Genomic DNA, 25,934 nt, shown 5'->3' on the forward strand with positions numbered 1-25,934 from the left:
AAATTGGAAAGCATCTGTGTGAGAATGGCATACCGGCGTGCATGATAAGGTGATATTTGTTGTTTGGAGTTAAGGTTGATGTGTAGTGTGGTACTTTATGAGTTCTGTTAGAAGTATTTTACAAAAAGTTCCAGAGCTTGATGAATAGTGAACTACGAATGGCTTAATCCCTATTGAGGGTACGTAGGCAGTCTAACGAGAAGGTTAGATGCAGCCATAAAGTAAGCGAAAAATTACTTTGAAATTTGATTCTCGAGTTGTGATTTGCCATATCCCGGAGGTGGGGTATGTAAGATATACGAGTATTTGGTGACGTCACGTATCGATCTTGGACATATATCGGGATCGGGATCGGGGCGTGACAGGTTGCCTGTTTTATAATACGTATTTGTGTAATTTGGACCATGAAGGATTCCCTAATGTGAATGAGGAGCCAAAGAGGATCCCGAAATCCTTTAATTGTGTCCATTTATCGTACATCATGTTATCATAAATCATTTTAAATTTTTTCATTTAAAATTGAACACAAACAGTACCTGACAAAAACTAGCAACACGATGTACAATGAACAGACACGATAATGGATCTCCAAAATCCTCACAAAAAAGATCCGGAGAGCATCCTCATTCCCTTAATATTATATGTTTGGCTGCTTAGAAAAGTTTTGAATTCCAACGATAGGTACTTATTACAAGGATGAATATAGCGCCTCCCAACGAAGAAGGTAAGGGCAGCAGCTCGGGAAGCTTCTTTTGTGCGTGCTTGGCTTCCTACTGAGTTCGAGTGAGGGTCTTTCACCTGAAAGTTCTTGCTCTTCCACTGGTTACTGGCTTATGACCTGCGGGTAACTAAGGCTCTACCCTCTCTGCGGGAAGGTCAGTACGGAAGAAGGCTTGACAACGCCGGAGGCTTGGACAGCAACGCCGGGGGCTTGGACAGAAATGCTTACCAATTCCTACGGGTGCATATTTAGTCCACCAACAAAACAAAAATTACAGTAACATTTCAAATTTGGTAAGAGAGGAAAACAAAACTACATTACTATTCAACAAGAGAATGATCCAGAACACTTTGAACATATGAGTTCTAACATTTTATCAAGTATTTTCCCGATGTGCTCATAAAGCCTTCACTGAGGATGAGCACCTTGATCCAGACACCAAACTTCAGCTGCCACCATATTTTCCGAAAGACAGCCATTCTGTGGACTTAATTTGTCCTCTGTGGCAACCTTGACCGACACCATAGGTGAATTAGCCGTTACTTAAACTCCAAAAACTGATAAAATAGGTTGCTCATCATCAACGGCAAAGCAAGGGGCAAGAAAAGGTACAAGTTGCATTAACTCCATCCGCTATCCGAGTCCTCTGATTGTTCCTCCTCAATTTCTTTTATGCTCTGAACTGTATCCGAAACTTTTTTTGACATGTGCTCTGTGTGTTTTTCCAAATCTTTCAATATCATATTTAGCTGTTCTTCATATGCAGCACAACGTCGCTTACATTTTTGCCTCTCGTTGTACAGCTCAAGGGACAGCTCTCGGATTCTTTTATCCTTCTCATCCTGAAAATTAGGAGCAATGATTAAGAGTAATTTAAGATGCTATTAGGTCACCACATCATTGTTTTTCATAAAACATGTCACTACATCATGGGAAAATTTAAGATGCTAAACCAGGGATCTTAGAAATCAATAGGCGCAATGATTAAGAGTAATTTTTTTTAATCTGTGTTATGCTAGCAACAATTATGGGTGCTTTAGTTTTTGCTATGTCAATAATATGTGTCTGTTAAGTCTCCTGGAATATCCGTCCACATAGAAAAGTGGGTATTCACAAACAGACCATAACTAGGCAGTTGGTTGATCGACACAGGTATAGATGAGTTTCTGTTAACCTAGTTGGAATTAACATAGGAGGACTTAAGTTGGAGAAGTCAATATGTAAAGATAAATGAATCCTTTTGCATGTCTACTAAACAACAGCTTCATATAAAGAGCAAGGAATGTTTAGCTTCAACTTAACGGCTAATGCAAGATGATTCCAGGCCTGGACAAGTGCCTGGTAACAATCCGCACAGCTCTTCCACAGTTGAAGGCATGGATTAGCATGTTAACCATTCTGATCAATAAAGTTTTGTTGCTTTACCAACAACCCCAAAGTTTTAAGCTATTAGCATGTCAATTAACAATTCTTTTAAAATCCAGCACTTCCCTTTGTGCGTGGGTCTCTCCTCACTAGTTTTGTTCGATGACCACTACTTTCCCAAAGCTTAAACTATTAGGACATCGATTAACAATCATTTTATAATCTAAAAGCAAATCCATGATCCTTTTTTAATTATTTGGTAATCTGTTTAGTTTTCTTCAACATTATCATTGAACACAGTATTTAGTACCAGTGAGTTGGTGACAAATCTTCTTATGCAAACATTTCATTCAGTATTATGCTAAAAAAAAATACTCCCCAACATACCTCACTTGCTAAGTGCTTTCCTGATCCCCGCCATGGAACCTTGCTGGGACTCATTAGTTTGTGATTATGCTCTTTAACAAATTTTGTGACTACCCACTTCGGTCCATCTCTTAGAGCTAGCCTTATCATAGCTTGACAGCCCTCACGGGTTACTGGGGGTGGAGGAAGAACTCTGTCTTTTCTGTGCACATACTTTTTTGCTCGAAAGCCTTCTTTTGAGCAAACAAAATCTTGACCAATAATCTGATTATTTACTCGTGAACGACGATTGTGGTGTATCCGTACGGTGAAACCGGAGCGTCTGCCATATGCAACATAAAATTCTCTAGCTTCATCTCTTGAGTTGAACTCCATGCCTATATACGGTTCTAAAGCTTCTACGTTCATAGGTAGATCAGCTGATTGTTCTTCTGTCTCCTCTTTTTCATCTACACACAAGTCCAAATTCTCAGGAAGCACACCTTGTATCCCTTCATTATGTTCATAGGTTTCAGCATGCATATCTAGGTCACTCTCATCTGAATCAAATCCATGATTAGATTGGTGATCCATTACGTTCCTACAAGAAGAAACAACAAAATTGACTAATCATTTTCCCAAAAATAGGACACATAAACAACGACAAAATAGTAGGTCAACTTCTACTACAAGTGATTTGCTTGACAGCAGAATTTTTAGTTTCAAAAACCTATGTATTGTCAACACTGCACTTGTCTATGCCCCATTACTGTTTCTTAGAAAGAATAGAGTCTGAGGGAGAAGAAAAGCATAAGAATCGAGGGTTTACAGGGTTTACAAAAGCAATACTTGAATGACTTAAGTTATACTTTACACATTGCAAAACATAAATAAATAAATGCAAACACAAGCACTAATAAATAACTGGAACGCCAATAACACAGTAATGACATGTAACAGAAGAAAAGTGACCCATTACAGTAGGAGCCATTGTAATTATCCTCAAAGTTTCATATTCATCATAAACAACAAAGGTTTTCACATGCATGGTTATGTATACCATACGGACCATTAAGCTTTGTGATAATAGGACCTAAAATAAAGCTGAAGAACGGTCTTCAAAACATGAAGTACACAAGACTTAGTCAAGATAATGTTCTAAGCATCGAAAGAGGAGAACCGTTTCCAGGTATTGGATTGCCCAATATGCGTGACTCAACCTTTGTTCACTGTGTTAAGACAGCTATATTCTGTACAAGCAATGGAAGTTTCATAACTAAGAGCACTCAAATGTGACATGAATCTCTCTTCAGATTCCAGATTCCTTCTGATGATGGGTGATTCGGATAAAATAAGATTGATAAACTAGGAGAAGGTTTCTCACAAAAAATAAACTAAGAGCAGGTTTATCGTTGCATGAGACAAAGACATAGAGTAACTTAAAGCACATTAATTTTTCAAGCACAACATGGAGGACAATGTACCTTCAAGAGGGAAGTTTCTCAATAGGGCATTTAAAAGAGATGCCCTTGATTGCAGAGAAAGCAAGAAACTTAGGAATAAGGCCGTTGGCGTGCAACTTTGACCAACCTAATTTTCAAATTAATAAATTGCATCTCTTGAAAGAGGCACTCTTTTTCCCATTGCACCAGTTTTCGAGTCTTTCTAATGTTTGGTTACCTATCACTTCACAAAATTTATAGTATAATGGCAGTCTATCCCCCACAAAAAATGTAGTTAGACTTAGAGTTCAATTACACAATTCCGCAGACAGTTAGTACGAAAGTAGTCAGCCTTATAAAGACAGACAAGAACCTTACAGACCCAAAGGGCATTTTGCAAATCATTTTTCTTACATTAAATTCGAACGCTGAATGTCCAAACAAAAAAAAATTAGAAAACATAGGATAGTCTTAATAACAATCCAATTGTCGAAACAAATAACATGAGCCATTATATCTCTTGGTACGGTAAAGATTAGAACACATTTTGAACTAACAGTCCAACATTGGTTTCTTAATTTAACTATTAATGTAAGCTCAGCATCATGATTTCACCTAAAAACAGTCAAAGTTGATAAATACACACAGAAATCATAGTTTTTTCACCGAAGTTGCGTAATTTTACGAAGAATGCGGCCAGTTTGTGGTTAAACAATCATCAAATTTGCTTCAAATCAGCATCTAAACATAATTTAAAAAAATTAAAAAAAAAAACCTGAGCCCTGGAGTTATAAATACGAAAAGCATCAATTACAACAGTTAATCATAAGAAACTTAGCAAGGGAAAGCAAAGAACAAAGAATAAACAGGGTTTGGTTTTAACTCACAGTCGCCAATGACGAAAGGTTTGAAGAAAGCGGAAGTCCTAAAACGATCTGCGCATGGCAGCTCCACGAGCCCAAGTGGTAAATTCTGCGGGGTTCGTTGGTAGTGGTGGGTCCCGCAGGAGATGGAGAGCGTTGGAAGGGCGGAACACGGTAACAGAAAGACCAGCCCGAGGACTCCGGACTCGGAGGCGGAGGCGGAGCTAGTCTCAGTTGCTGGGGATGTACAGGAAGATGCTTTTCGACTAGGAACCGAGGGAAGTTTTCACACCAAAACAAGTAGCCTACACTCTGTTAAGTGCGACCAACAAAAACAAAATTTCTGCGTTTACACGCGCTATACCCTTTTACAATATTTTTTGTTAAATTATTAAATCTGGTGTAACGAACGCACTTTTAAAAGTAATAGCAAAAATAACACTCATTCTATACGTGTCACATGAATTCATCAATGGCATAAATAAATTGGTGGCTCAGTGGTAAATGGCAAATTACGTAACTTCTTTAAAACTTAAAACTGAAGATCTCGAGTTCGAAACCCGATGCAGGTGCGGAAACCAAACTTGCGACCATGAGGAAGCTGAAATGCCTCTGTGAGTCTTCCTGGCCTCCGAAAAGAGTGGATAACCGTGGATTGTCATCAGTTATCTCCCTTTTTTTAAATTAAACAAAATATATATCAATCCATAAGGAATAAATATTCCAATTGAGTTGATTCACGAACGTCATATCCCAAGATTAGAGCGTTGCAAAAGGTAGGTTTTTACCCTAAAAATACTGAAAAGGAGAAGAATCTCTCAATTCATACATTCTTTAGTTCTAGTGTCTAAAGCATGTCATAAATAATGAGCCTCCTTTGTTGCGGCCCAAACGGCCTCAGAAGCCCTACTTTGTCATGTCCCCATCACAATCTCTTGTATATTTACACTTGAAAGATAGAAGATTCAGAAGCATCCTATTTCCTACTTTCCTCAGTCTGGAGTTTCTGATTCGACATTCGAGAAATACAATCAAGGCCCTCCTAGAAACGAAATCATACTCACACAACTTCTGAAAATCACCTATCGCGTTAAAGCTCCTGTTTTAGCTTCAAGCTCTTTTAGCTTGTTAGAAACCGATTGAACTTTTGTTGAAAGGTGCGCATTGTGGTCTTCAATATCCTTGATAAAGGCAAGTAGCTGGTCTCTATACGCTGCACTTAACCGCTTCTTAACTCGTAGCTCTGCAGATAACTCCTGGATTTTCTTATCTTTCTCATCCTGGAAACATATGCAAAACGATGATCAATGAACTCTGGGGGAAACGAGTGGGTACTGTGTGCGCTGTGTTAATCTCGAGAGGGAACACAGCCAAGAAAGAAAAGGAAACCGCATATGGAAACAAAAGATATCTCCCAAAACCCAACAGATTTATAAAATCCCCAATGGCAATAGAGCACTATACATTGGACGATTCAAAAGTACAAACTTTCACAAAACACAAGTTCTGAAGCATCTGAAAGGAAGAAACCATGAGTACAATGATAATCAAAAGGCTCACGAGTTGAATATTTTGTGAGAGCATCAATGTGGTATAAGAGATTTTAAGGCCATAAACACATGCAAAAACAAGCTGTGTTCAAAACGGAAAAGGAATAATTAAAACACATTCAGGAATAACAAATTAAGGTGTTAAATTTCCAAGCTAAGCTCATCCTAGAAATTTTCAATGTTACGTACAGGATTACACTTTACATACGAAGAAAAATAAGTCTTGAATCCAATGCGGTCAGGGACTCGGGAAGGCTTCAGAACATATTAAGATTATCTGTAATTTTCCTTTTCAACATTTAGAAGTATGCTCTCCATATTAAAGTGGAAATGTAAGGAGTCAATTTAATCCTTAAAAGGAAAAAAGTTCATTAAACTGATACATCAAATAGTTCTAGATAAGCTGACATTATCAAATAAAGGAAGGTAGTTTGATAGCAAGAAAGAGGGAACCAAGAAATACGGTAGCCTTCAACTTTAACTTTCACGTCTTTCTTCCTTTTTCATTTAATATAAGTTACAAGCTATATTGCACCGATACTTCAAATTTGGACAAGGGTGAGTATCGGATACCTACACCCCCACGATACCTTCCCATATTTCTTGGATACGGTCAAGATGCTCCTAAGATATTGAACTAGGAATTTGGGTGGTTGTAGTTTCTAAACTCCGTTGTTCTTGTGGGTTTAGTAGGATAGACAAGGTATGTGGCTTCGGAATCTCCAGAGTTTAGGGAATAATCCCTCTGTGTTATATGGTTGTACTTAATTTTTCGAGAAGGTATGTGGATATTCCCTGTGTTATATTGTTATACTTAATAGAACATAATGTTTCCGCTTCTTAATATGCTTTTGAAATTCTAGGATTAATATAATTATACTTTCATGGGTATCATGATAAGTTGATTTTTGTTTTTTTAAGTATTGCATATGTCAGATTTGGTTTAGAAACAAAGAAAATATATTTTTTAGTTTAGCTCACAGGTTTGGTTACTGTTGAGTTATTTGACACGATTAATTAAAGGAAAACTAATGAAAAGTCCAAAAAAACTTCTTTTTTAAAAAAAGCCCTTTTCAAAGGTATAGTGAATAGTGCCATTGCCAGTTAAAGGTAAAAATGTGGTTTTTCGTTAAAAGTTAACAGTAGGGTTAACTCGTATCTATAAAAACACAACTCATTAACAGAAATTGTCCTGCTCATGAGAAAATATGCAAAGCAAGAGAAGCTTACAAGCGTTTTGCGGATCTTTGGTGATTGAATCACTAACAGATGATTATGGTCCCCCAAAAATTTCTTGATAACCCATCTTCCAGGCATCTCTTGTTTCAACAAGACCATGGCTGGACAAACTTCTCCTTCTCCACACTCCTTCTGCATTACTTTTCTACGATTCTCAGAGACCCCTCTGCATCCAAGTCCACGAGAGATTATTGACCCATCACGCTCAGACTTCCGGGATGACAAAACACGGGTCACAAATCCAACACGCCTGGCATAATCATCATAGAATACTTTGGCAGCTTCTTCTGATTCAAAAAGCATACCCTCATATGGTTCTTGACATGGGCCAACTTCAATATTATTTGATTCCCCTCCTGCAGAAGTTTCGACTGTCCCATTCAAATCATCCATTTGCACCTCCACTGTAGCACAACGTATCAAGTTATAAAATGCACTAAGCCAAACATGCTATTAAGCAGACCGTTTAGTTATGCATATGGATACACGAACTTGAGATTTGAAAGGGAAATGATAAAATGACCAAATCATATAAATTCCACTCAAAGAAAGCTTAAGATTTAGGAATGTGGTAATGTAAGATTAAGACATAAAATCTTAAAAAACAATCCAGCATTGGTATAGATTTTAACGTGTATTATCAACGATAGGTGTGTTTTGAGAGGTGGTCTACTCACAAAATCCTTGATGCAAAACACCTACAGTTCGGCCACACTAGTCCGTTTAAGAAATTCTCATCTGCTACTCAGCCCTATGGCCCCTATCTAAACCCCATATGCGCTAACATATAGCAAATGATATCCTTCAATGCTAGGGGTGTTCTAAGCAACATCAATAAGTTACAACCAATTAACAAATGCAACATCGCACACTGACAAAAGACTATCAAATCTCACTATCCTCTATTTGACAATGCTATATACGGAGGGCAACGGTATGAAATCTCAAACAGACATGGTGGAACAAATGTGCGAGATGCAATTAATAGGATGTACATGCTTTGCCGAGCACACACAAAACAAAAGATTATAATAACACTAATACACGAAAGCTAAGCTATATCTCCATCGACTCTCAAGCTTATTCAAAATCTCAGAAATAAGAACACCTGCGCACTCAAGACTTCACCGGTTCCTTATAGTTTGCGGATTAGATGAATATGCAAATAAATTGTATTTGTATCTAAGAAATCTTTGGAAGAAAATTAAGAATAAATAACCAAAAACACCCAATTCCATGTCGTTTCGCGTTTCGATAATCTTCAAGAAAGGCATGAAATGTGGCCAAACATCCACACCCTTAATTTCTCTTCTCATTATTCTCTTCTCCCACAAATTTCGATTACCAATTACAAATACAGGAAAAGTAGTGTGCCCACAAACAAATAGGAACTTGAATGAGCTCAACAAGTAGAATTGCACACAAAACAAAGTCAATCAATCAGAGGGTATCAATATCATCAATGGCGGATACACAGGGCGTTTAACAACAGCAGATAAAAACCACAACAAGAAGAAAGAAAGGTCATACCATTTACTTTAAAATATAAAACAGAGAAACGGAGAGATGGGTTGGACTTACTTGAACCCCAACAGGATTTGGATTTGGATTTGGAGGAGTCCGGTGGAGGTGGTGGTCGGAGAGAAGAGACGGAGAGCTTAGATTTTGAAAGAGGAGAAAAAAAGGCACCTCCGAGTTTTCACTTTTTCAGACTGTTTGAGCGTAAAGTGTTAATGTAAGAAGATAATCATCGGAATATACATTTAAAAAGGGTTTTTAGTCGAAATGCGTAACTTTAGTCTTTTCATAAAAAAAATCGATACATGTAGTTCTTAATTTTTTTCACCGTAAATCATTTTGGTATTTAGTGAAATATTTGTTAATATCCTTATTAAACTGTCACGTGAACAACTACGTGATCATCTTTTTAAAAATATTTTTGTCAAACCAACATCTCCACTTAATAAAGATATTGACAGATTTTTCATGAAAAAATCAAAATAATTTAGTTTACGATGGACATACTCATGACCCACTTTTATTGCTTTTCCATTGTCAGGACTAAATAGGCGATTATATCAATTTTAAAGACTATTTTGACAAAAAAACCAAACATACAACCAAATTTTTTTTTTTCTTGGAAGAAAAAAAGTGTTAAAATTCGCTGTTCAAAAATATCATCTCATTCTCTCAGTACAATTTTTTTCTGGAATAAATGTCGAGTGTAAATTAATATTTTGGAGGGTTAACGAGTATGGTATTATATATACGAATCAGACAGCCTGAGTTTGATACCTATAACACTACTGTTACACTAACAACTCATAAAATGTGCGATAATATATATCTTCGTTCTTATAAATGGCGCGTGATCGGTTCGGAGTATCATTTTGGCATTGTTTGGGTGAAGAATGTCCAAGTCCCGAAGGATTGAGAACTAGTTAATAGGGAACGAAAGAAGTACAAAATGTTAGATAGAGATGATTGACGCATTTCATGCTAGGCGTGTTCAAAGAACTCTCACGCAGAAAAGTTCAAGCGAGGAAGCTTCAACCGCTGGCAGCAAAAGATGTTCGACAGAGTACAGAAAAGTGTAATGGCAATGGCATACGACAAGTAAAAATCTACCTTCTAGGCTTCTAGTATCGAAATTATGTACAAGCGGATTCGGTTTGCACAACTCTAAAATGCTACCAAATTCCTTTAAAATGGACACAAACTATTTCTCTGTCTAAGACTTTGGGACGCCGATGCCCCGTATAACCGCAGTTAGCCACCCGTTACACCTCTCGGATATTATCTTGCACCATTCAAAATATGCACATGGACCGCGGCAATGCTTTCAAGTTGCTGCACAAAAACGAGTAAATTTAAGCGCGATTGCAGCTCATGAACTGGTCACCGTATTAAGCAGCTCCATCAGTGCTTGCACGTCTGCGCAGTCCCGGACAAATTGGATTTGCTCGCATGGCTGCAGCCTGCACTGAAATGAAGAAAAAAGTTGCATAAAGACATGAGCTATTCACTCTACTTTTCTTCTTACCGTAAATGCACTGAAATTCATCTTACTGAATGCAATTGAAATAGATAAATACTTGTATTAGCATTCGTAAGCAATTGTAACTTTGCAATAAACTTGAAAAATCTGTTTATGATTGGCATGATAGATCTCGATCAATGTCTGAAATCATATTAAAACATGAGCCGCCTCAATAAATTAGTAAGCTTGTCCCGTATCTATTGAATAAAACAACTCAAAAGTCTAATATAAGAGTAATAAGAGGAAAGGAATTGAAAAGAACCAAAACGGAAAATGAACACGATAGGAATAGTGTTATTTAAGTTAGAAACAAAATGAAGGATCTGTGCAGAGAGAGATGCCAATAAAGATGCCAATAACTCCACGTTACAGCCAAAGCTGTAAAAGTTGGAAATTAAGAACCTAATCAACAAGTATTTAAGCATGCCAATCAAATATTCAAAACGACAACACACACAAAATAGGTAGGACTACATCAATGTAATTACAGTTTAAAATTTTTATGTTAAGCTTAACCTAGTTGCTGAACAAGGCAACCTATGAAGCACGGATACTACAAACATTCCAAGAATGGAGTGGCTGAAACCGATATGCCCTTGGAATTTAATGAATGTTCCTAATCTGTATCCAACTGATGTTTTGGGGTAGTTTGACTGTTGAATACCGTTAAGAACCCGTGTGTAGAACTTGGCCCTACAAAACTGACTTGTAAGTTCTACCAATGCGGGATAACGGGTCCTGACTCCTGACAGAAACGGCCCGAATATGCAAGTGTATTGAAAGTAATACTTGGCGAATCTGCAACTTTTTAGAAAATGAAAACCAGGTATGTGAGGGTAAATTCTAAATATACTGGAACTTTTTTCTTTTCCAAAACAAAGAACCAAAAAGGAACCTGAGTGTATTATAACATGTAAGGGCACTAAGAAACACAACAAAACATAAATAAAAAATGAAGAAATAATTCATACATATACATATATTTTATTATCGTATCCTTACCACCATATCCTAGTTTTTGGAGTCTTGTCGTATATGTATAGCATATCTTGTATTCGTACCCGTGCAACATAGGGAACAACAAGGGAAGCCTCACGGGCCGGCCATTGATTGTCCTCGTTGAAGAAATTTGGGAACTAAAAAGAGACATGTTTTACAGCAGCATTCATATCAGGGGGAAATTGTACTTTTAATTTTTCAACTCAGAACCAATTCAAGATTAATCGGAACCAATCAACACTAATGGCACTTCATCAATCGTACATTCACCGAAGAGAGAAATCCAAGTTTTGAACACTGCAAGCTATGATACTTGAATTTAAGTTCAAGGGATTTAATCTTTTCCCCTAAATGTATTAAACAGTGAGGAATTTTATTCAGCGCAGTTTCAGATCATCATTAGGGAAAAGAAAGCAAACACTACACTTTATGGAAGCAATGAAATATTCAAGTTGCAACAATATTGATTTTTTTTTTTTAACAAACAATATTATCTACACTAAAGGAGATGGGGTACCTCACAATGGGCTAGCAATAATGTGGTTCAAATTCACCTTTGGCAAGAATCGAACCTAAGACCTCTCACTTACGAGTGAAGAGGAATACCTCTAGACCGTACTTGAATTATTAGCATTGGAAAACAGACATTACTAAACCTTAATTTCACTGCAGAAATGGTGTCCAACAATTCTAGCAACCTAATTGATAAAATCAGGAACAAATAGAAATAAACTACACCCTACATAATTTTGATATACTCACTCTCAATTGAAGGCTATCTATGCTGTGAAAGCTCCTGATCTATGGCCTCAAATTCTTTAATATTGCTCCTCACATTTTGAACTTTCTTGGATAGCTGTTCATTATACTCTTCAACAATCTCAGTAAATGCTGTTAGCTGTTCCTGATATGTAGTGCACAGCCGTTTCTTGTTCCGAAGCTCTGCAGTTAATTCTTGAATTTTCTTATCCTTCTCATCCTACAAACAAAACACAAGACACAAGAGACATGACTTAGATCATACTTGATGCACAAAAAACAAAATGTTGATTAAATAGGATCATACAGTATATTATATGCACAGAAAGATACATACATCTCCAAACATAGACGTATATGCATGCAGTGCACACATTGTGGTTTTGTGTATATTTGCATTAAACATTTCCCATGTTCAGTTCAACAATGGAAGAAGAGAATTTTTAAAGCAAATGGGACAATTGCGCAAAGAGCTTGAAGGAAATTGAGTTTTCAAATTTTTATCTTATCCAACTGCAATATCTCCAAAATCAGATCACCCAAAGGCTTAACCAGTTCATGTTGTTGACCCTGTCTTGTATTCCAAAACAAAAGACAGCACAAGAATTTTAGTTTCTTTGAGCACTAATAAGATGACATCCTACCCTGTGTAGTGTGCACGGTTCTGTAGCACTTAGAATCAGTACACACTGTCATTAGCATGATTTCTAGCAGTATAACCATCTGCCATACTAACTGCAAAACAGGGATATCTGGATTTAAATCTGTTATTCCTACGAAGTTTGATTGGTGAAATTATTTCAATTACTTATTTTATGTATAAAAGAGACAAGAAATAGAAAGCGGGACAAATTCTTCATAGAAAAAGTAAATGAATGAAAAGGAAAAGGCCAGACTAAATTATGTTCGTGACATAGCATGAAGAAAAGCAAAGTAAGACGTTAAACGAGAAGTTACTCTCACTAGACTACCACAAAAATGAGGCTCAAAATTCACCATATTGAGTTTCTACCAGGTTGTCCAACTTTACAAGGTGAAGCTCATGCCAAGGATATAGAGATTCTAAATGATATCACATATAGTACAGAAATTGTCAATCTAATTTGGGAGTATTCAACATCAAAATGCAACATCCATAACTTGTTTCCGAAGGTAATACACAAAGGACCTAGTCCTGAACTGTATCTATGACTTGCTTTTCTGTACACAGCCGGTAGAGCTGCCTGAATAAATTTTCACCTCCATCAAGATGGTCTTATAAAACATAAAATAAAATGAAATAAACCAATTCTGCTGATAATGCAGAATCCTAAATTCGCTTTCTCAATGTCAGTAAGGATAATTAAACCAACGTTTACTTATCTTCATGTTTTAAAAAGAACTGTTCGTTTCTAAGTACATATATGCTTTGAGCAAGGCATTAAAAAAAAATTTACTAGAAATTCATGATACATAAAAACAATTTTTTGGTACTGCTACTAGTCTTCTTAAAAAGCAATAAAAGTTAGACTTTAAGAACCAACAAAGCAGCACTAACCCCAAACAGGAGTACGTATATGGTTTTCCTTTTTTTCTGAAAGTACACTATGGATATAATATACAAGAACTGTTTTTTAAAGGAGTATAAAGTCTAAATCTTACATCTTAAAATATACATCACCTGGCAAATCAATGATTTGAAGACACTGAAAGTTCAACTATTTATACGAGAATGTCAACAAAATGAGAAAGATACTCACCAAGGTTTGACGAGCTTCACGTGGGGACACCACTAGTGGATGATTATGATCCTTTATGAATTTTGTAATCACCCATTTACTGGATTTATCATACTTTACGTGAATCATTGCCTTGCAACCTTCCCTTGTACTTGCTCGTGGTTTTCGAACTGGCCCAAATTTACCTCGAATACTAACACAGTGTCCCTCCTTATTACACCCAAGTCGACGAGCAAGAATCCTACCATCTCTTTCAGACCGACGGCATGACATCACACGCATGACAAATCCAACATGCCGTGCATACTCATCATAAAATATCTTGGCAGCATCTTCAGATTCGAATTCCATACCCTCATATGGTTCTACAATGGAATCGTCGTCATATGCAATCAGTTCCTGCGCGTCAGAACTCTCCAATGCTATATCCCCATCCGAATCCACTGCAATACATTGCCTGTTAAATATCTTCTCAGCTCTAACAAAATCATAACAATATTATCTTTTGGGCTGGTAGAACAGGCAATATAATGAAGTGGGAAAAAATTTTACTTTCCCATCTAAGGTTAATATGATTCTGCGAAAAAAAAACCCAAAATATTACCCAACTACGCGCAAAAAAGCATCTTCATGTTCTGGTATTCAATAATCATAGGCAAGTAAAATATACCGTTTCTTATTTTATCAAACAGGTGGTGAGCAACATAAAAAAAACACCCAAAATACAATTTACTGCATAATTTCACAACAAATCAAATTGACAAAGTCACTGTAAACTAAATAAATCCCACCACACCCCATAGAAAAGAGATAACAGAGAACTACAGATTTTACCCATTTAACAGTGAACAACAGCAGGCAGCTAAGCTAACACTCTTCAATCCCAGTGCCAAAAAAAATGCAAAAAATAGTATCCGAATTACGAAGTACAGAGACACAGAAACCCAAACAATTTAAACCGATTAAATTTAAGCAAAGTTTGCTCCAGATTCAGAGTCCTGGGGTATGAACTTGCATGACTGAAATGGGAACAAAGTGGGGATAAGAGGCCAAAATAAATGGAGGGTTTCGACGAAGGGCGAGGCAGAAGAAATGGGTATTCGTTGGAATGTCGATAGGAACGGAGCACTTACTTGATTCGCGCAAGCTAAGTAGAATCAAGCTAAGTAGATCTTCGTTTTCCGGTCGGGAGTGAGAACTCCGTGGAGTCGTAAATGCTTCAAATCGTTTCTTTTCTTTTGAGGAAGATAGACCACGTCAGATAAAAACTCGAAGGCAGACACTTTAAAATAAAATGCACGTGGCGCTTTACCGGCTGAAATCTCTGAATCCGGATCCCCGAAGATCCGTAAGGAATTATTTTAAATATTTTTCTTTAAAATTAAACACAAATAGTATTAAATAAAAAATGATTGAATAATGTACGATAAATAAACACGATTCATAAATTTCTAAAATCTTCATCAAAAGAATACTCTCGAATCCTTTTGGGAAATCTTCACCCCTTTTCTTTCTAATAACAAATTATTTAATTTAAGCTTTTTTATCCAAATTCTGACTTTGATTTGTGAGATTTCAAATTAATAAAAGTGAGTGGTGTATGAGATTGTTTATCGTCAATTATTATGTGCGAAATTCATGTTAAATTGAGAATATTTGTTAAATCAACCCCTTCTTTTGAACTAGTATTTTCTCTAATTTAAGGAAGATTTTTAACAAAATGAGCAAAATCCCTCTTAAACTGGTGTTTCTTCAATTTAACAGAGATTTTTCACAGAAAACCAAAACAATTGACAGTGGACAATCTCACATACCACTTATATCAATTTTAAATTTGAATGACCAAAATAAAAAGTTATGATAATCTCATAGATCATTTTAGCTAAAAAAACATTTAATTTACTAATATTACTGCTCTACTAAAAAAATTGAAAACATGCAAAAATTATTTTTTGCAATTTTTCTTTTTGTAATGTATACTGGTTGAGCAAAAGAATCCAACCGCATTAATTACTTATGACAATTGGCAATTTGGCATAGTTTGTTGGTGTAATTTTAGAGAAATGACTTCCATGTCGATAACATAATAAAATAAAAATGTATAAATTTTTATCTATTTATTTATATTTCATGGCACGACCGTCATGTGACATTCCATATCAATGTAAATAATTCTTGTAATCATATTTTTTGGGGTATAGTAATCACCCAAGTCACTTGGATTCTTACTTTAAAATGCAGAAAAGATAGAAAATATTGTAATTGTTACAAATAGACACAAGAGAGAACTTCTGAAGCGGAACATGAGCAATGTATCATACTATTTATTTTCTTTATTAGTGTCAAACAAGTAAAATAGACGTAGAATATGAGATGTGAAATAAAGCAGTATTATCTTTATGCTTTTCTTTTTTGTCCTGCAAGGGAAAGAGTAAGTCGGCACAAATTGTTTACTTGAGATGGATAGATGATCTTTACATTACAAAGTTCCATTTATATAGAGGAGCCTGACACCCGTAGAAAATAAATGGCCTGAATGAAGGTCTTCATCCATTTCACTATTTCATCTTTCTAAGACGCCGGCTTGGTATTACTGTCATTTGAAAAAAAAACTGTTTTTGTTGTGCTGTGAGAATAAGCTTATTTTTGCTGCTTCACGTTTTTAGCTTTTTTTTTCACCCAATATTGTGAAAATAAGTTATTTTAAAGTATTTACCAAACACCTTTTTGAGCTTAATTTTTTTTTTATACCCACTTTTTATAAAAAAAAAAACCCTAAACCCATTTTATAAAAGCACTTCAATACCAAAACCAGTACTTACTCTACCCAAACGCTTTAATTGGTATAGCTAAAATTCACTTTAGCTGCATGTTGATTTGCTTCTTTATGCATTCATATGTGTAGTATTCACATCATATTTCGCGACATATGTGTGGCATTCACACCGTATTTCACGAAAGTAATAAGAATTCAATCATGGCTTCCACCCCGTTGAGAGCACATGGACGATGCATGGTCCTCATACAACTCTCTGACCAAAAAATTATGTACGCAACTAGTCATCCAAGTGAGTCGAAAATGGAAGCTGCCATCTAAAAAACACCGTTAGACCGTTTGCTAGTGACAAGGTTGGATCAAGAGTTCGATTCACTTCAATTGTAACCAACAACTCCTGATAAATAACTGAAACTTATAAATGGTTTTATCGTACAGAGTTTTGGAAAATCCCGTCTCCAGCAAAAACATTCAATATGCCGAAAACACGGTCTGGTACGTCAAGTGTCTTAATACAAGTATACGAAAACCACAACCATCAGCAAAGGGTAATTCTCAAGAGTTGTATTTAAAAGGAAGATTGGAAACAGTGTTCTGAAGCTATACAAAACAGACCTCATAGCAAATTTCACGTGTAAGCGATGGTCCGATTCCAACTTCCTTCGGACGTCCTATAATCTGCTTTATAAGCACAATTCACATGGATGGCTCAGGTAAAACTGTACATGGACTCAATCACATTTTCCCTACTGACTATTTGATGCAGACGAGAAATTTACGCAAGGCAGTCCAATGAATGCCAGTGACTAAAACATCACAAAGCTATAGAAGGTTAGAAACTAACTAGCTTCCTAAAATCCAGGCGAACCCCTAACACTAAAATCAAAACAATGACCGAACGATTCATCCTACAGAATTGTCCACGACATTGCTTGATTCTATGTTTTACCAAACGAGAAAGTGCTTAAGTTGCAGAAATCCTTATCTGTGTCCTTGCAGTTCTTTGCCTTCAATCTCCTTCACACTGTCTACTATGTGTTGGATCTTTTTTGATAGGCTCTCGTTGTGTTCTTCAATGTGCTCAAAAATTAGTTCCAGATGTCTTTTATAGGTCACAGCACGCTTTTTCTCTATGGCCAACTGCTGAGATAATTCCCGAATCTTGTCATGCTCATTCTGAACGAGAAAACAAAAGGTAATTAAAATACACGTCAAGCTGTATTATTATGATTCACAAATTCAAACCCAATTAAAATTTTCCCAACAATAGCATCTCCATTTTCTCGTCATGATTTTCAGCATCAATCCATTTCAATGTCTGGATTAGTCGCAAGTAAGTCTGTGGAGAAAGAACATAACTCCCACATGTAATGTATTCGTTTGTGAAAAGCATACATAGTCCATTCTTCGCGTGCACAAAACCGTCAAACTAGGAAATGTTTATGTTTCAACTACAATACTTTAATAGGCTAGAACCTTGTTTTAATGATCTAGCTGCTAACCATGGTAACTAAAAAAAACTGCATGGTTTTCACTTTTCACCATACAACACAGGAGGAAACAGCGAAAACCAAAAGCCAAAACCTACACATGCAAGCATGGCGGACAGAAACAACAATAATATAACATATTAAACATCCTAGAAAGCAAGTGCAAATCATCTCAAGTACTCATTGTGGAAATGGACAACTATGAGCTTAGGACTCGAATACAACACAGGAGACAACAATGAAAACCGAAAGCCATAACCTACACATGAAAGCATGGCGGACAGAAGCAACAATGATATAGCATAATTACATTCTAGAAAGCAATTGCAAATCATCTCGAGTACTCATTGTGGAAATGGACAACGATGAGCTTAGGACTCAAAGACATTTACACATTCAAGGATCGAATGGCATGTTGGAGAAACAAAATCACCACCATTGCGGAAATGGATGTCTATCGTACACAGCCTTATCATTGCTTTTGAAAAGAGGTTGTTTCCACAACTCGAACCCGTGACCTTTCCATCACAAAGGAGCAACCTTTCTGTTGTGCCAAGGCTCGCCCTCAAGGAAGTATTAAAGAACTACATTCCAAAAATTCTACAACCACGTCTGATTTTAGGCTACTGTAGTGTGTATAGACACTAGCTGCCGCATGTCAAAAAAAGCCCAAACAGCAAAAGAATTCAACAGTCACTTGCCTAACATTAAATACTATGTGAATAACATTTCATCAAAAAAGGAAGGGAGACTAAAAACTGTTTCAGATGAACATCAAACCAAAAAGCCAGAGTTTTCAAGATTTGAGTCCGATCTATTACGAAACCACCTTTTTTTTTTTTTTTTTTTTTTAAATCCTGCCTTTGCTTTTGACATCTCCCACTCACATTACTTTTGGCCAACTTCTAGCCATTGTAGCCTCCATATTTGTAAAATTCAATCATTACTAACTTCATTACCCAGCATCTGATATCATACAGTACAGAGTGAGTTGCTAAAATGTGCCTAACCGGATACTGAATATGATTACACTATTTACTCTACTTCAAATCCCAAACATAGTGATAGCCATTTACTCTACTCCCATGGTAATAGAAAAGAAGATATTCATGAATACAGATTGTAATATACCACCCCCCATTATTTGTAAAAGACCTATTACTATTAACAAACTTCAGAACTTTGCAAGGGATAAGAAAATTTAACAATGGAAAAAGCCAAACACTAATGGTCAAAAAAGGAGAAAAACAACTAACCGGATATTGATCATAAATGCAATCCCTTCGACCTTTCCCAGGTGTCAAAGGATGAGTGTGCTCCTTTACAAATTTTGTGACAACCCATTTCCCAGAAGTTACTTTCCTCACCAAAATCATTGCTCTGCAACCAACCCTGGTCTCGGCTCTTTGCCTTACAATTTTTTCACGTTTGTCAGGCATTCTATAACCCTCTTTGTTACAAACAAGTGCACGACCAATGGCAGATCCATCGCGCCTTGATCGAGAGAGCTTGCTTACACGAATTATGAATCCCACATGTGTGGCATATGCATTATAAAATGCATGAGCAGCTGCTTCAGTTTCAAACTCTTGACCAACATATGGCTCATCTGCGGAAACCACCGATACTACAGGAACTGCTTCTGGAATTATATCCCCTCCAGGAGAATCTACATTTATTTTATCATCCAGGCCCAACTGGAATGCCCCTTCAACAGAACTACCGCCGGTTTCATTTTCATCAGCTGCTCTACTAAGTTCCATCTCAGCAGAACTCCCCACCACCTCGCCATCAACATCACCATCAAGTGCAAATTCCACTGCAATAAGAAGAATTTTTTCCAATAAGTTTCGCCACACAATTGATGGTCAGCATAAAAAATGACTGTCAGCAGACAAATATTTGGAAAGACTTATTGATTCCAAAATATAACAAAAAAAGTCTGAAGACAGTTCAGAATCTTCTGTTCAGATAACAACAATAACTTCAGAAAACAACACGATAATAACTGTTTGAGACTTGGGCGGTTTAAATTTGTGGAACAATCAGAGTGCAGTTTCAAATCTGAGGAAGGTTCATTCTTACCATGAGGGATTCCGCAAGTACAAACTAAAAGTAGAGATCCGGTTTGAGCTAACACATGACTGTTGATTATTTCCCAAGAGTGAGTATGAGGACATGAAAATAACTCCTAAAGTTACGAGTTCCTCATTACCAATACTATTAAGCTAAATTTCGTCCACTTGTGTTTTTGAACTCTTGTCAAACTTACCCTATACCGAAAACTCATCCAAGATAAACCCCAATTCTTTGGTTGATTTCTAAAACAAAAAAAGAGAAAAATAAAGTATTATCCCCAATCTTCTTTTCTATGCCAATTTGGCCACCTAAAAGCAAAAAACACAAAATTAACCGAACCAATTAGCAACCGAACAAAGTTCTTTGAACAAGATTAAGTTAATCAATATGGTCCAAACCATTGATTAGTGGCATTTGAATATTAAACTTCTTCTCCTCTCTTCCCACAAAGTCAGTGCTCTAATTTTCCCCAAAACGCATATTTACTTTCACATACAAATATTCAAACACTAATTAATTCCATAGCTAATTAAAACAACGCAAAACAATCCAGAATCTAAAATCTTTTCTCACTACCATTCATATTCTCGACATTTTCTCAGCAACCAAACGGAAAACTAATCAAAAATTAAAAACCCTAAAATAAATTAAACAAAAAGGAAGAAACTTTTACAATTTTTAGATCAAATTAAATTACAAAAATAAGAGACTTACTGTAAATTCGCGGAACCCTTCCGTTAGTTGATCGTGAAGGACATGGAAACGCCTGGTTTCTGAGTCTCGACGCCACAGAGAGAGAGAGAGAGAGAGAGCGAGGAAGGCGAGAGGGTTCAGGTTGTAAATATGGGGCTCAATTCAATATGACGTGTCAAAATCGGATTGGATAGAGAAAGATATAAAAGTCAACATTCAACTTTAAACTGCTGTGGTTTCGACACGTGGTTCTCTGGGTGGACCTTTGGCCTGCAGAATCGCAGCTCGTATGGTAAGCCGTCCGGTCCAAAGCGGTTTGAACCCGGTTCGGTTGCAGACCGTGCAACCTTAATCTTCTGCACTCACACTCTCACTGGAAATTTGTCAGCAAAATGGCAAGAGCTGTGTTTTCGGCTGCTGTTCGCAGAGCTTCTTCGGTTCTCAAATCGCCTTCCAAACCCCACTCTCTAAGGTTCTCTCTCTCTCTCTCTCTCTCTCTTTCTCTGCAATACATTTTATATGGTTGTTTGGTTGTTGCCGCTATCCTTAACATCAATTTTCTCTGCATCCAAACACAACCCGTTAAACCGTTTAATTGAATTATGAGAAAATGTTAATGGGTTTTCAAGAATTTCAATTCTGTCCTGCCAATAGTATAATCCCACTGAACTCTTAAATTTGTTATTCAATATAATGATGATTCTGGATTGTGGAATATTGATGTGGGTTCACCATTTTCCTGCCACATTTTCTGTCATTCAGGTCAGGTTTTCCAACCCAAGAACCAATTTTCATTGCAACCAAACACTTGCCTCTGCCAAATCCTCTAAACCCATCATGGGTTTTCAGAAACTTGAGCCATGGGTCGGTGAATTTGGTGATATCACAGGGGAAACCCAAGTTCGAGATGCACGAAATCGATCCACCAAAAAAGGAGAAGTGGTTGACCAAGAAGAGGTTGAAGCAACAGAGAATGAGAGAAAAGCAGGAGAGAAGAGCCGCCAATAGGAAGGATCCACGTCGGCTCGGCATTCAGAGGAAAAAGAAAGGGCAGAAGTTTGCTAATGCTGAGGGGAGAATCAAGTACAAGCTTGAAAAGGTGAGCTGAATTGGACTATTCTGGTTGTGATGTCTTTACTATGGATTTTACCACTTCCTTGGCTTTGTGATCATGATTCAGAGAGACATTGTACGGATAATAACTACAGCTTTATGCTTAAGCTGCGATTATTATGTTAAGGCTTGCAAACATGTAGAAAGTCGTAATCCTAAGTGCAGTTCCACTTCCTCTCTATCCTAGCAAGTATAAATCATATTTGTTCCAATGGAAGTTTTTAAAAGAGGTATGAATTAGAGTGATAGTACTTGTTTTATTTAGAGTCTATTCGGGTTCCTACCAACCACCTGTGACCCTGCGAATAATTATTTACTAGATGAGGTTCATGACTTGACACCCAAAAGGTGAGTTACCATCCATGGGACATGTTCATCATGCCATTAGTTTTGTCCCTAGATCTTATCATAATTTCCTCATCTTTCACATTATAAGTGAACCCTAAGGATCATTGCAAGTTGAATTGGCAAGTAGAAGGTCTTTTTCCTATTGGCATAGTTGTGGTCCTTCTGCAATTTCTGCTCTGAAAACTTTTGAAGGACTTTGCGGAAAATCTGTGTTAATTAAATAGATAAAAGTCAACTATAGGTTTCCAATTCGGCCATCCATAGGCTTGAGAACATCAGATAGAGTGGTTGGTTCTAGTTTGTTCTCCAAGGTGGATTTTCACCAAGTAGAGATTTGACTTGGAAATGAGTTGAAATTTTGTTTTCTGGTATTCCTAGTTCTTTATGCGCTTATAGTATGTCTTATGTCCTTTAAAAGCCAGATAAGCTTGTGGCACTTTGTATTATATCTGAACTAATATTAGTCTAAACTATATAATTTTTTCTCTTCAATAAAAGTGTAAATGCATACTGCGGCTTTTCTTGATTCTTAGAGTTAAGCAATGCTCTTCCTTGCAGACCAAGTACTTTGCTTAAGAAATATTGTCTCAGGACAAAGTCTTGCAACAAACTCTGATTAAAGTCAAAGCTATTAAGGTTCCAAAAAAAATTATAAAAAAAACTGGAAAAGAAAAAGAGTTTCAATCGACTGTTGCATGCCTTAGTTTCTTAAATTGAAATTTATGCTTTTGCATATTTGAAAATTTTGCTGGAACTGGAAAAAGAAAAAGGAAAATAAGAGTGTTGTGTTTGGAACCAAGCTATTTGTCAAGTATAATTTTTTTAGAAGGAAACACATTTGTTGAAAATATATTTCTTACGGGTTGGGATGCCGTTAAATTTTTTAACATCTAAAGGTGTTTATAACTCCAAATTAGGCCACACCCATGGGAAAGGTCTGACTTTTTACCCTCCCCTGAATCTATTTTTGTATTTAAACAAAGGTTTAATTTTTAAATTTAAACTAATTGTGTCAGGGAAGGTGTTAGTTTACAGTAATTCTCTCATTTCTGTAGTTATGTGCCTCTTTTCATTCAAAAGCTATTTCCTTTAGACTGAAATATTTAGGAACTTGCACAATTATGATGACCTATGATCGTTTTTTATTTATTTTAATGTTCGATTCACTGTCCCTTTTTTCCCTCCCAATATGAGGAGGCCTCATATAGTTTCCACCTTTTTCTGTGCACTAGTCAAGAATTTGTAATTGGTTTCCAATATTTGGTGAGGCTTAGGTCATTTCAGTACTTTTAAAACAAAATTTAAATACTTTCAAACACTACTGCCCCTCATGACCAGTTTGTCTTTTCATTTGTTTTAAAAAATCTTTTGATAGCGCAAGTCTTTTAAAGATAGGAATTTTTTTTTATCATCGTAGTCTTTAATTTTCGTGACTTTTTTTCTTTCTATTCAGGCTAGAATAAAGGAAGCTTTGCTGATTGAAAGACTTAAGAGGTATGAAATTCCAAAAGTCCAGGGTCCTGAGGTACAACCAGATGACCTGACAGGTGAGGAGCGGTTTTATATGAAGAAAATGGCTCAAAAAAAGTCTAATTATGCACCAATTGGAAAACGAGGAATTTTCGGAGGCGTTATTCTTAACATGCATATGCATTGGAAAAAACATGAAACCGTCAAGGTGATTTGCAAGCCATGTAAACCTGGCCAAGTACATGAATATGCCCAGGAAATTGCTAGACTGAGTGGCGGGATCCCAATTCAAATAGTTGGAGATGACACCATAGTATTCTATCGAGGAAAGAACTACGTCATGCCAAAAGTTATGTCACCCACAAATACTTTGTCCAAGAAAAAGGTGATTTTTCAAGCTTCATCTATTCAGTTTCTTCTCTCTCTGGTGTAACTTTTTATAATTTTAAACTCAATTTTATAGCATTTTCCGTATTAGTTTGAAATGTGAGGTGTGGTCTGTTTTTGCTAGGTATTGCACTTTCACATCTTCCATTTCCGTAATTGTTTTGTTGTCAATCAAGTACCTTTGGAAAGAGTATCTAGTCGACAGACAAGTGCCTATGGCAGTCATTTCCGCATCTATTTCTCTCTTTCTTTCTTTTTTATCCGCTCATTGGGGTCAAGTATCAATTAACTTAATTCTGGTCATTTCAGCATATCCTTCATTAATTTTTGTTCTTAATAATTTATGGAAATGAACATAACTTAACTCCAGCTAGAGGCTTGTCGGCTCACGGCCTGCAGGTATGGCTGTGGCCTTGCCTGGCCTGTTGATTGGTCCCATGGCTGGGCCTGTTGATTACCTTGTCCAGATCAACTCTCTGATCTAGCATGAACCAAGTTCACGGAAACTTTATAGTTCAACCATAAAACATTTCACTGGAAAACTTGATTTAAGGTACTTTAACAAAAAGTTATCCTCGAGTAAGGAAAATAATTATTTTGTTCAGCAGTTTTGACAAGCAGAGGGTAGTTCAATTTTATATTCTTGTTGCTTTACGAACGTCTCATCTTGTAATGGAGCTTGAAACTTGAGTGATGAACTCTCAATATTGAGTCTGTTTTCCCTGTTTACAGGCACTGGAAAAGTTTAAGTACGAGCAATCCCTCGAGACTGTGCGGCACTTCATTGCCGTTGCTGAGAAGGAACTGGAGCTGTATTACAGACATATTGCGCTTTATGGTGACCCAAATGACAGAAATCCCATTTCAATCTTGGATAGTCCAACAAAAGAGACCAAGGAATCAGGGGAACTTGAAAAGCAAAATGTAGATTCCGCAAGTGATTTCTTTTCCGCGAGTCTTTCAGAGATAGACGCAGGTTCCTCGATCTCAGAGCTATCAGAATGTGAGGATTCTGAAGATGACAACCTATCAATAAACGAATCAGATTCTGAAGATCACAACGTTATCAATAAATGAATCAGATTCTGAAGATGACAGTATATATGAAACAAGCTCTTCGGAGAAGAAAAACAGCACGTCACCGTTGGATGTTAGGTACGAGAGAACGGAACCTTAATTCCATTTCAAAATGTTTTCTTTTCTCCTCATTTTTTAAGCACTTAGGAAGGCAAGGTACATGGTACTCTTTGACTCATTGTGCATTTTGGTTGGTGAGGTGTGGAGTATGTATTTCACTTTTGTATATAATGGATTCCCTCTTTGGTGTATGTTTATATAAATATATATATATATATATATATATATATATATATATATATATTTGAAAGATAAGGTGGCATATTTGAAAGGTTGTTTTTTGAATTCGTTGTGATCAAAGTCTTTTTGAAAGATAAAAGATGGAATTATTGGTAGTGGCATGATTTTTAAGCATCAGAGATATCTTTCAGTTCAACCAGGTATTATTCTTGGTGGTGGC

At 36.5% G+C, this 25,934-nt stretch overlaps 5 protein-coding genes across 7 annotated transcripts; 1 reads left to right on the forward strand and 4 right to left on the reverse strand.

Annotated features, from left to right (window-relative positions):
* Nucleotides 1–983: 983 nt before the first annotated feature.
* LOC126619306 (protein FAR1-RELATED SEQUENCE 6-like) lies at nucleotides 984–5,374 on the reverse strand. The gene is made up of 3 exons (XM_050287636.1): nucleotides 4,761–5,374; nucleotides 2,474–3,032; nucleotides 984–1,563 (listed from the first exon to the last, which is right to left on the reverse strand). The coding sequence occupies exons 2-3, from the start codon at nucleotides 3,023–3,025 to the stop codon at nucleotides 1,342–1,344; spliced, it is 774 nt and encodes a 257-aa protein (XP_050143593.1). The 5' UTR covers nucleotides 3,026–3,032; nucleotides 4,761–5,374; the 3' UTR covers nucleotides 984–1,341.
* Nucleotides 5,375–5,503: 129 nt separating this feature from the next.
* Nucleotides 5,504–9,263, reverse strand: LOC126619308 (protein FAR1-RELATED SEQUENCE 5-like). The gene is made up of 3 exons (XM_050287640.1): nucleotides 9,107–9,263; nucleotides 7,517–7,929; nucleotides 5,504–6,016 (listed from the first exon to the last, which is right to left on the reverse strand). Coding segments are annotated over exons 1-3 (612 nt in total). The 5' UTR covers nucleotides 9,108–9,263; the 3' UTR covers nucleotides 5,504–5,818.
* A 767-nt stretch (nucleotides 9,264–10,030) lies between these two features.
* LOC126619307 (protein FAR1-RELATED SEQUENCE 5-like) lies at nucleotides 10,031–15,304 on the reverse strand. 3 transcript variants are annotated; one of them, XM_050287638.1, is made up of 5 exons: nucleotides 15,175–15,304; nucleotides 14,876–15,060; nucleotides 14,063–14,484; nucleotides 12,327–12,543; nucleotides 10,031–10,503 (listed from the first exon to the last, which is right to left on the reverse strand). In XM_050287638.1, exons 2-4 carry the CDS (start codon nucleotides 14,877–14,879, stop codon nucleotides 12,340–12,342), a joined length of 630 nt encoding a protein of 209 aa, XP_050143595.1. In that variant the 5' UTR covers nucleotides 14,880–15,060; nucleotides 15,175–15,304; the 3' UTR covers nucleotides 10,031–10,503; nucleotides 12,327–12,339. The 3 variants fall into 3 exon arrangements, with proteins under 3 accessions (XP_050143595.1, XP_050143594.1, XP_050143596.1); XM_050287637.1 differs by having other exon boundaries at nucleotides 10,031–10,508; XM_050287639.1 differs by lacking the exon at nucleotides 14,876–15,060 and having other exon boundaries at nucleotides 10,031–10,508.
* A 2,056-nt stretch (nucleotides 15,305–17,360) lies between these two features.
* LOC126619310 (protein FAR1-RELATED SEQUENCE 5-like) lies at nucleotides 17,361–21,253 on the reverse strand. Its single transcript, XM_050287642.1, has 3 exons — nucleotides 21,101–21,253; nucleotides 19,564–20,126; nucleotides 17,361–17,993 (listed from the first exon to the last, which is right to left on the reverse strand). Coding segments are annotated over exons 1-3 (759 nt in total). The 5' UTR covers nucleotides 21,102–21,253; the 3' UTR covers nucleotides 17,361–17,798.
* Nucleotides 21,254–21,348: 95 nt separating this feature from the next.
* Nucleotides 21,349–25,725, forward strand: LOC126619309 (uncharacterized CRM domain-containing protein At3g25440, chloroplastic-like). Its single transcript, XM_050287641.1, has 4 exons — nucleotides 21,349–21,551; nucleotides 21,842–22,178; nucleotides 23,994–24,395; nucleotides 25,130–25,725. Exons 1-4 carry the CDS (start codon nucleotides 21,472–21,474, stop codon nucleotides 25,472–25,474), a joined length of 1,164 nt encoding a protein of 387 aa, XP_050143598.1. The 5' UTR covers nucleotides 21,349–21,471; the 3' UTR covers nucleotides 25,475–25,725.
* The last annotated feature ends 209 nt before the right edge of the window (nucleotides 25,726–25,934 follow it).

The sequence above is a fragment of the Malus sylvestris genome, chromosome 4 (assembly GCF_916048215.2).
Source record: "Malus sylvestris chromosome 4, drMalSylv7.2, whole genome shotgun sequence".
Classification (NCBI taxonomy): Eukaryota; Viridiplantae; Streptophyta; class Magnoliopsida; order Rosales; family Rosaceae; genus Malus; species Malus sylvestris.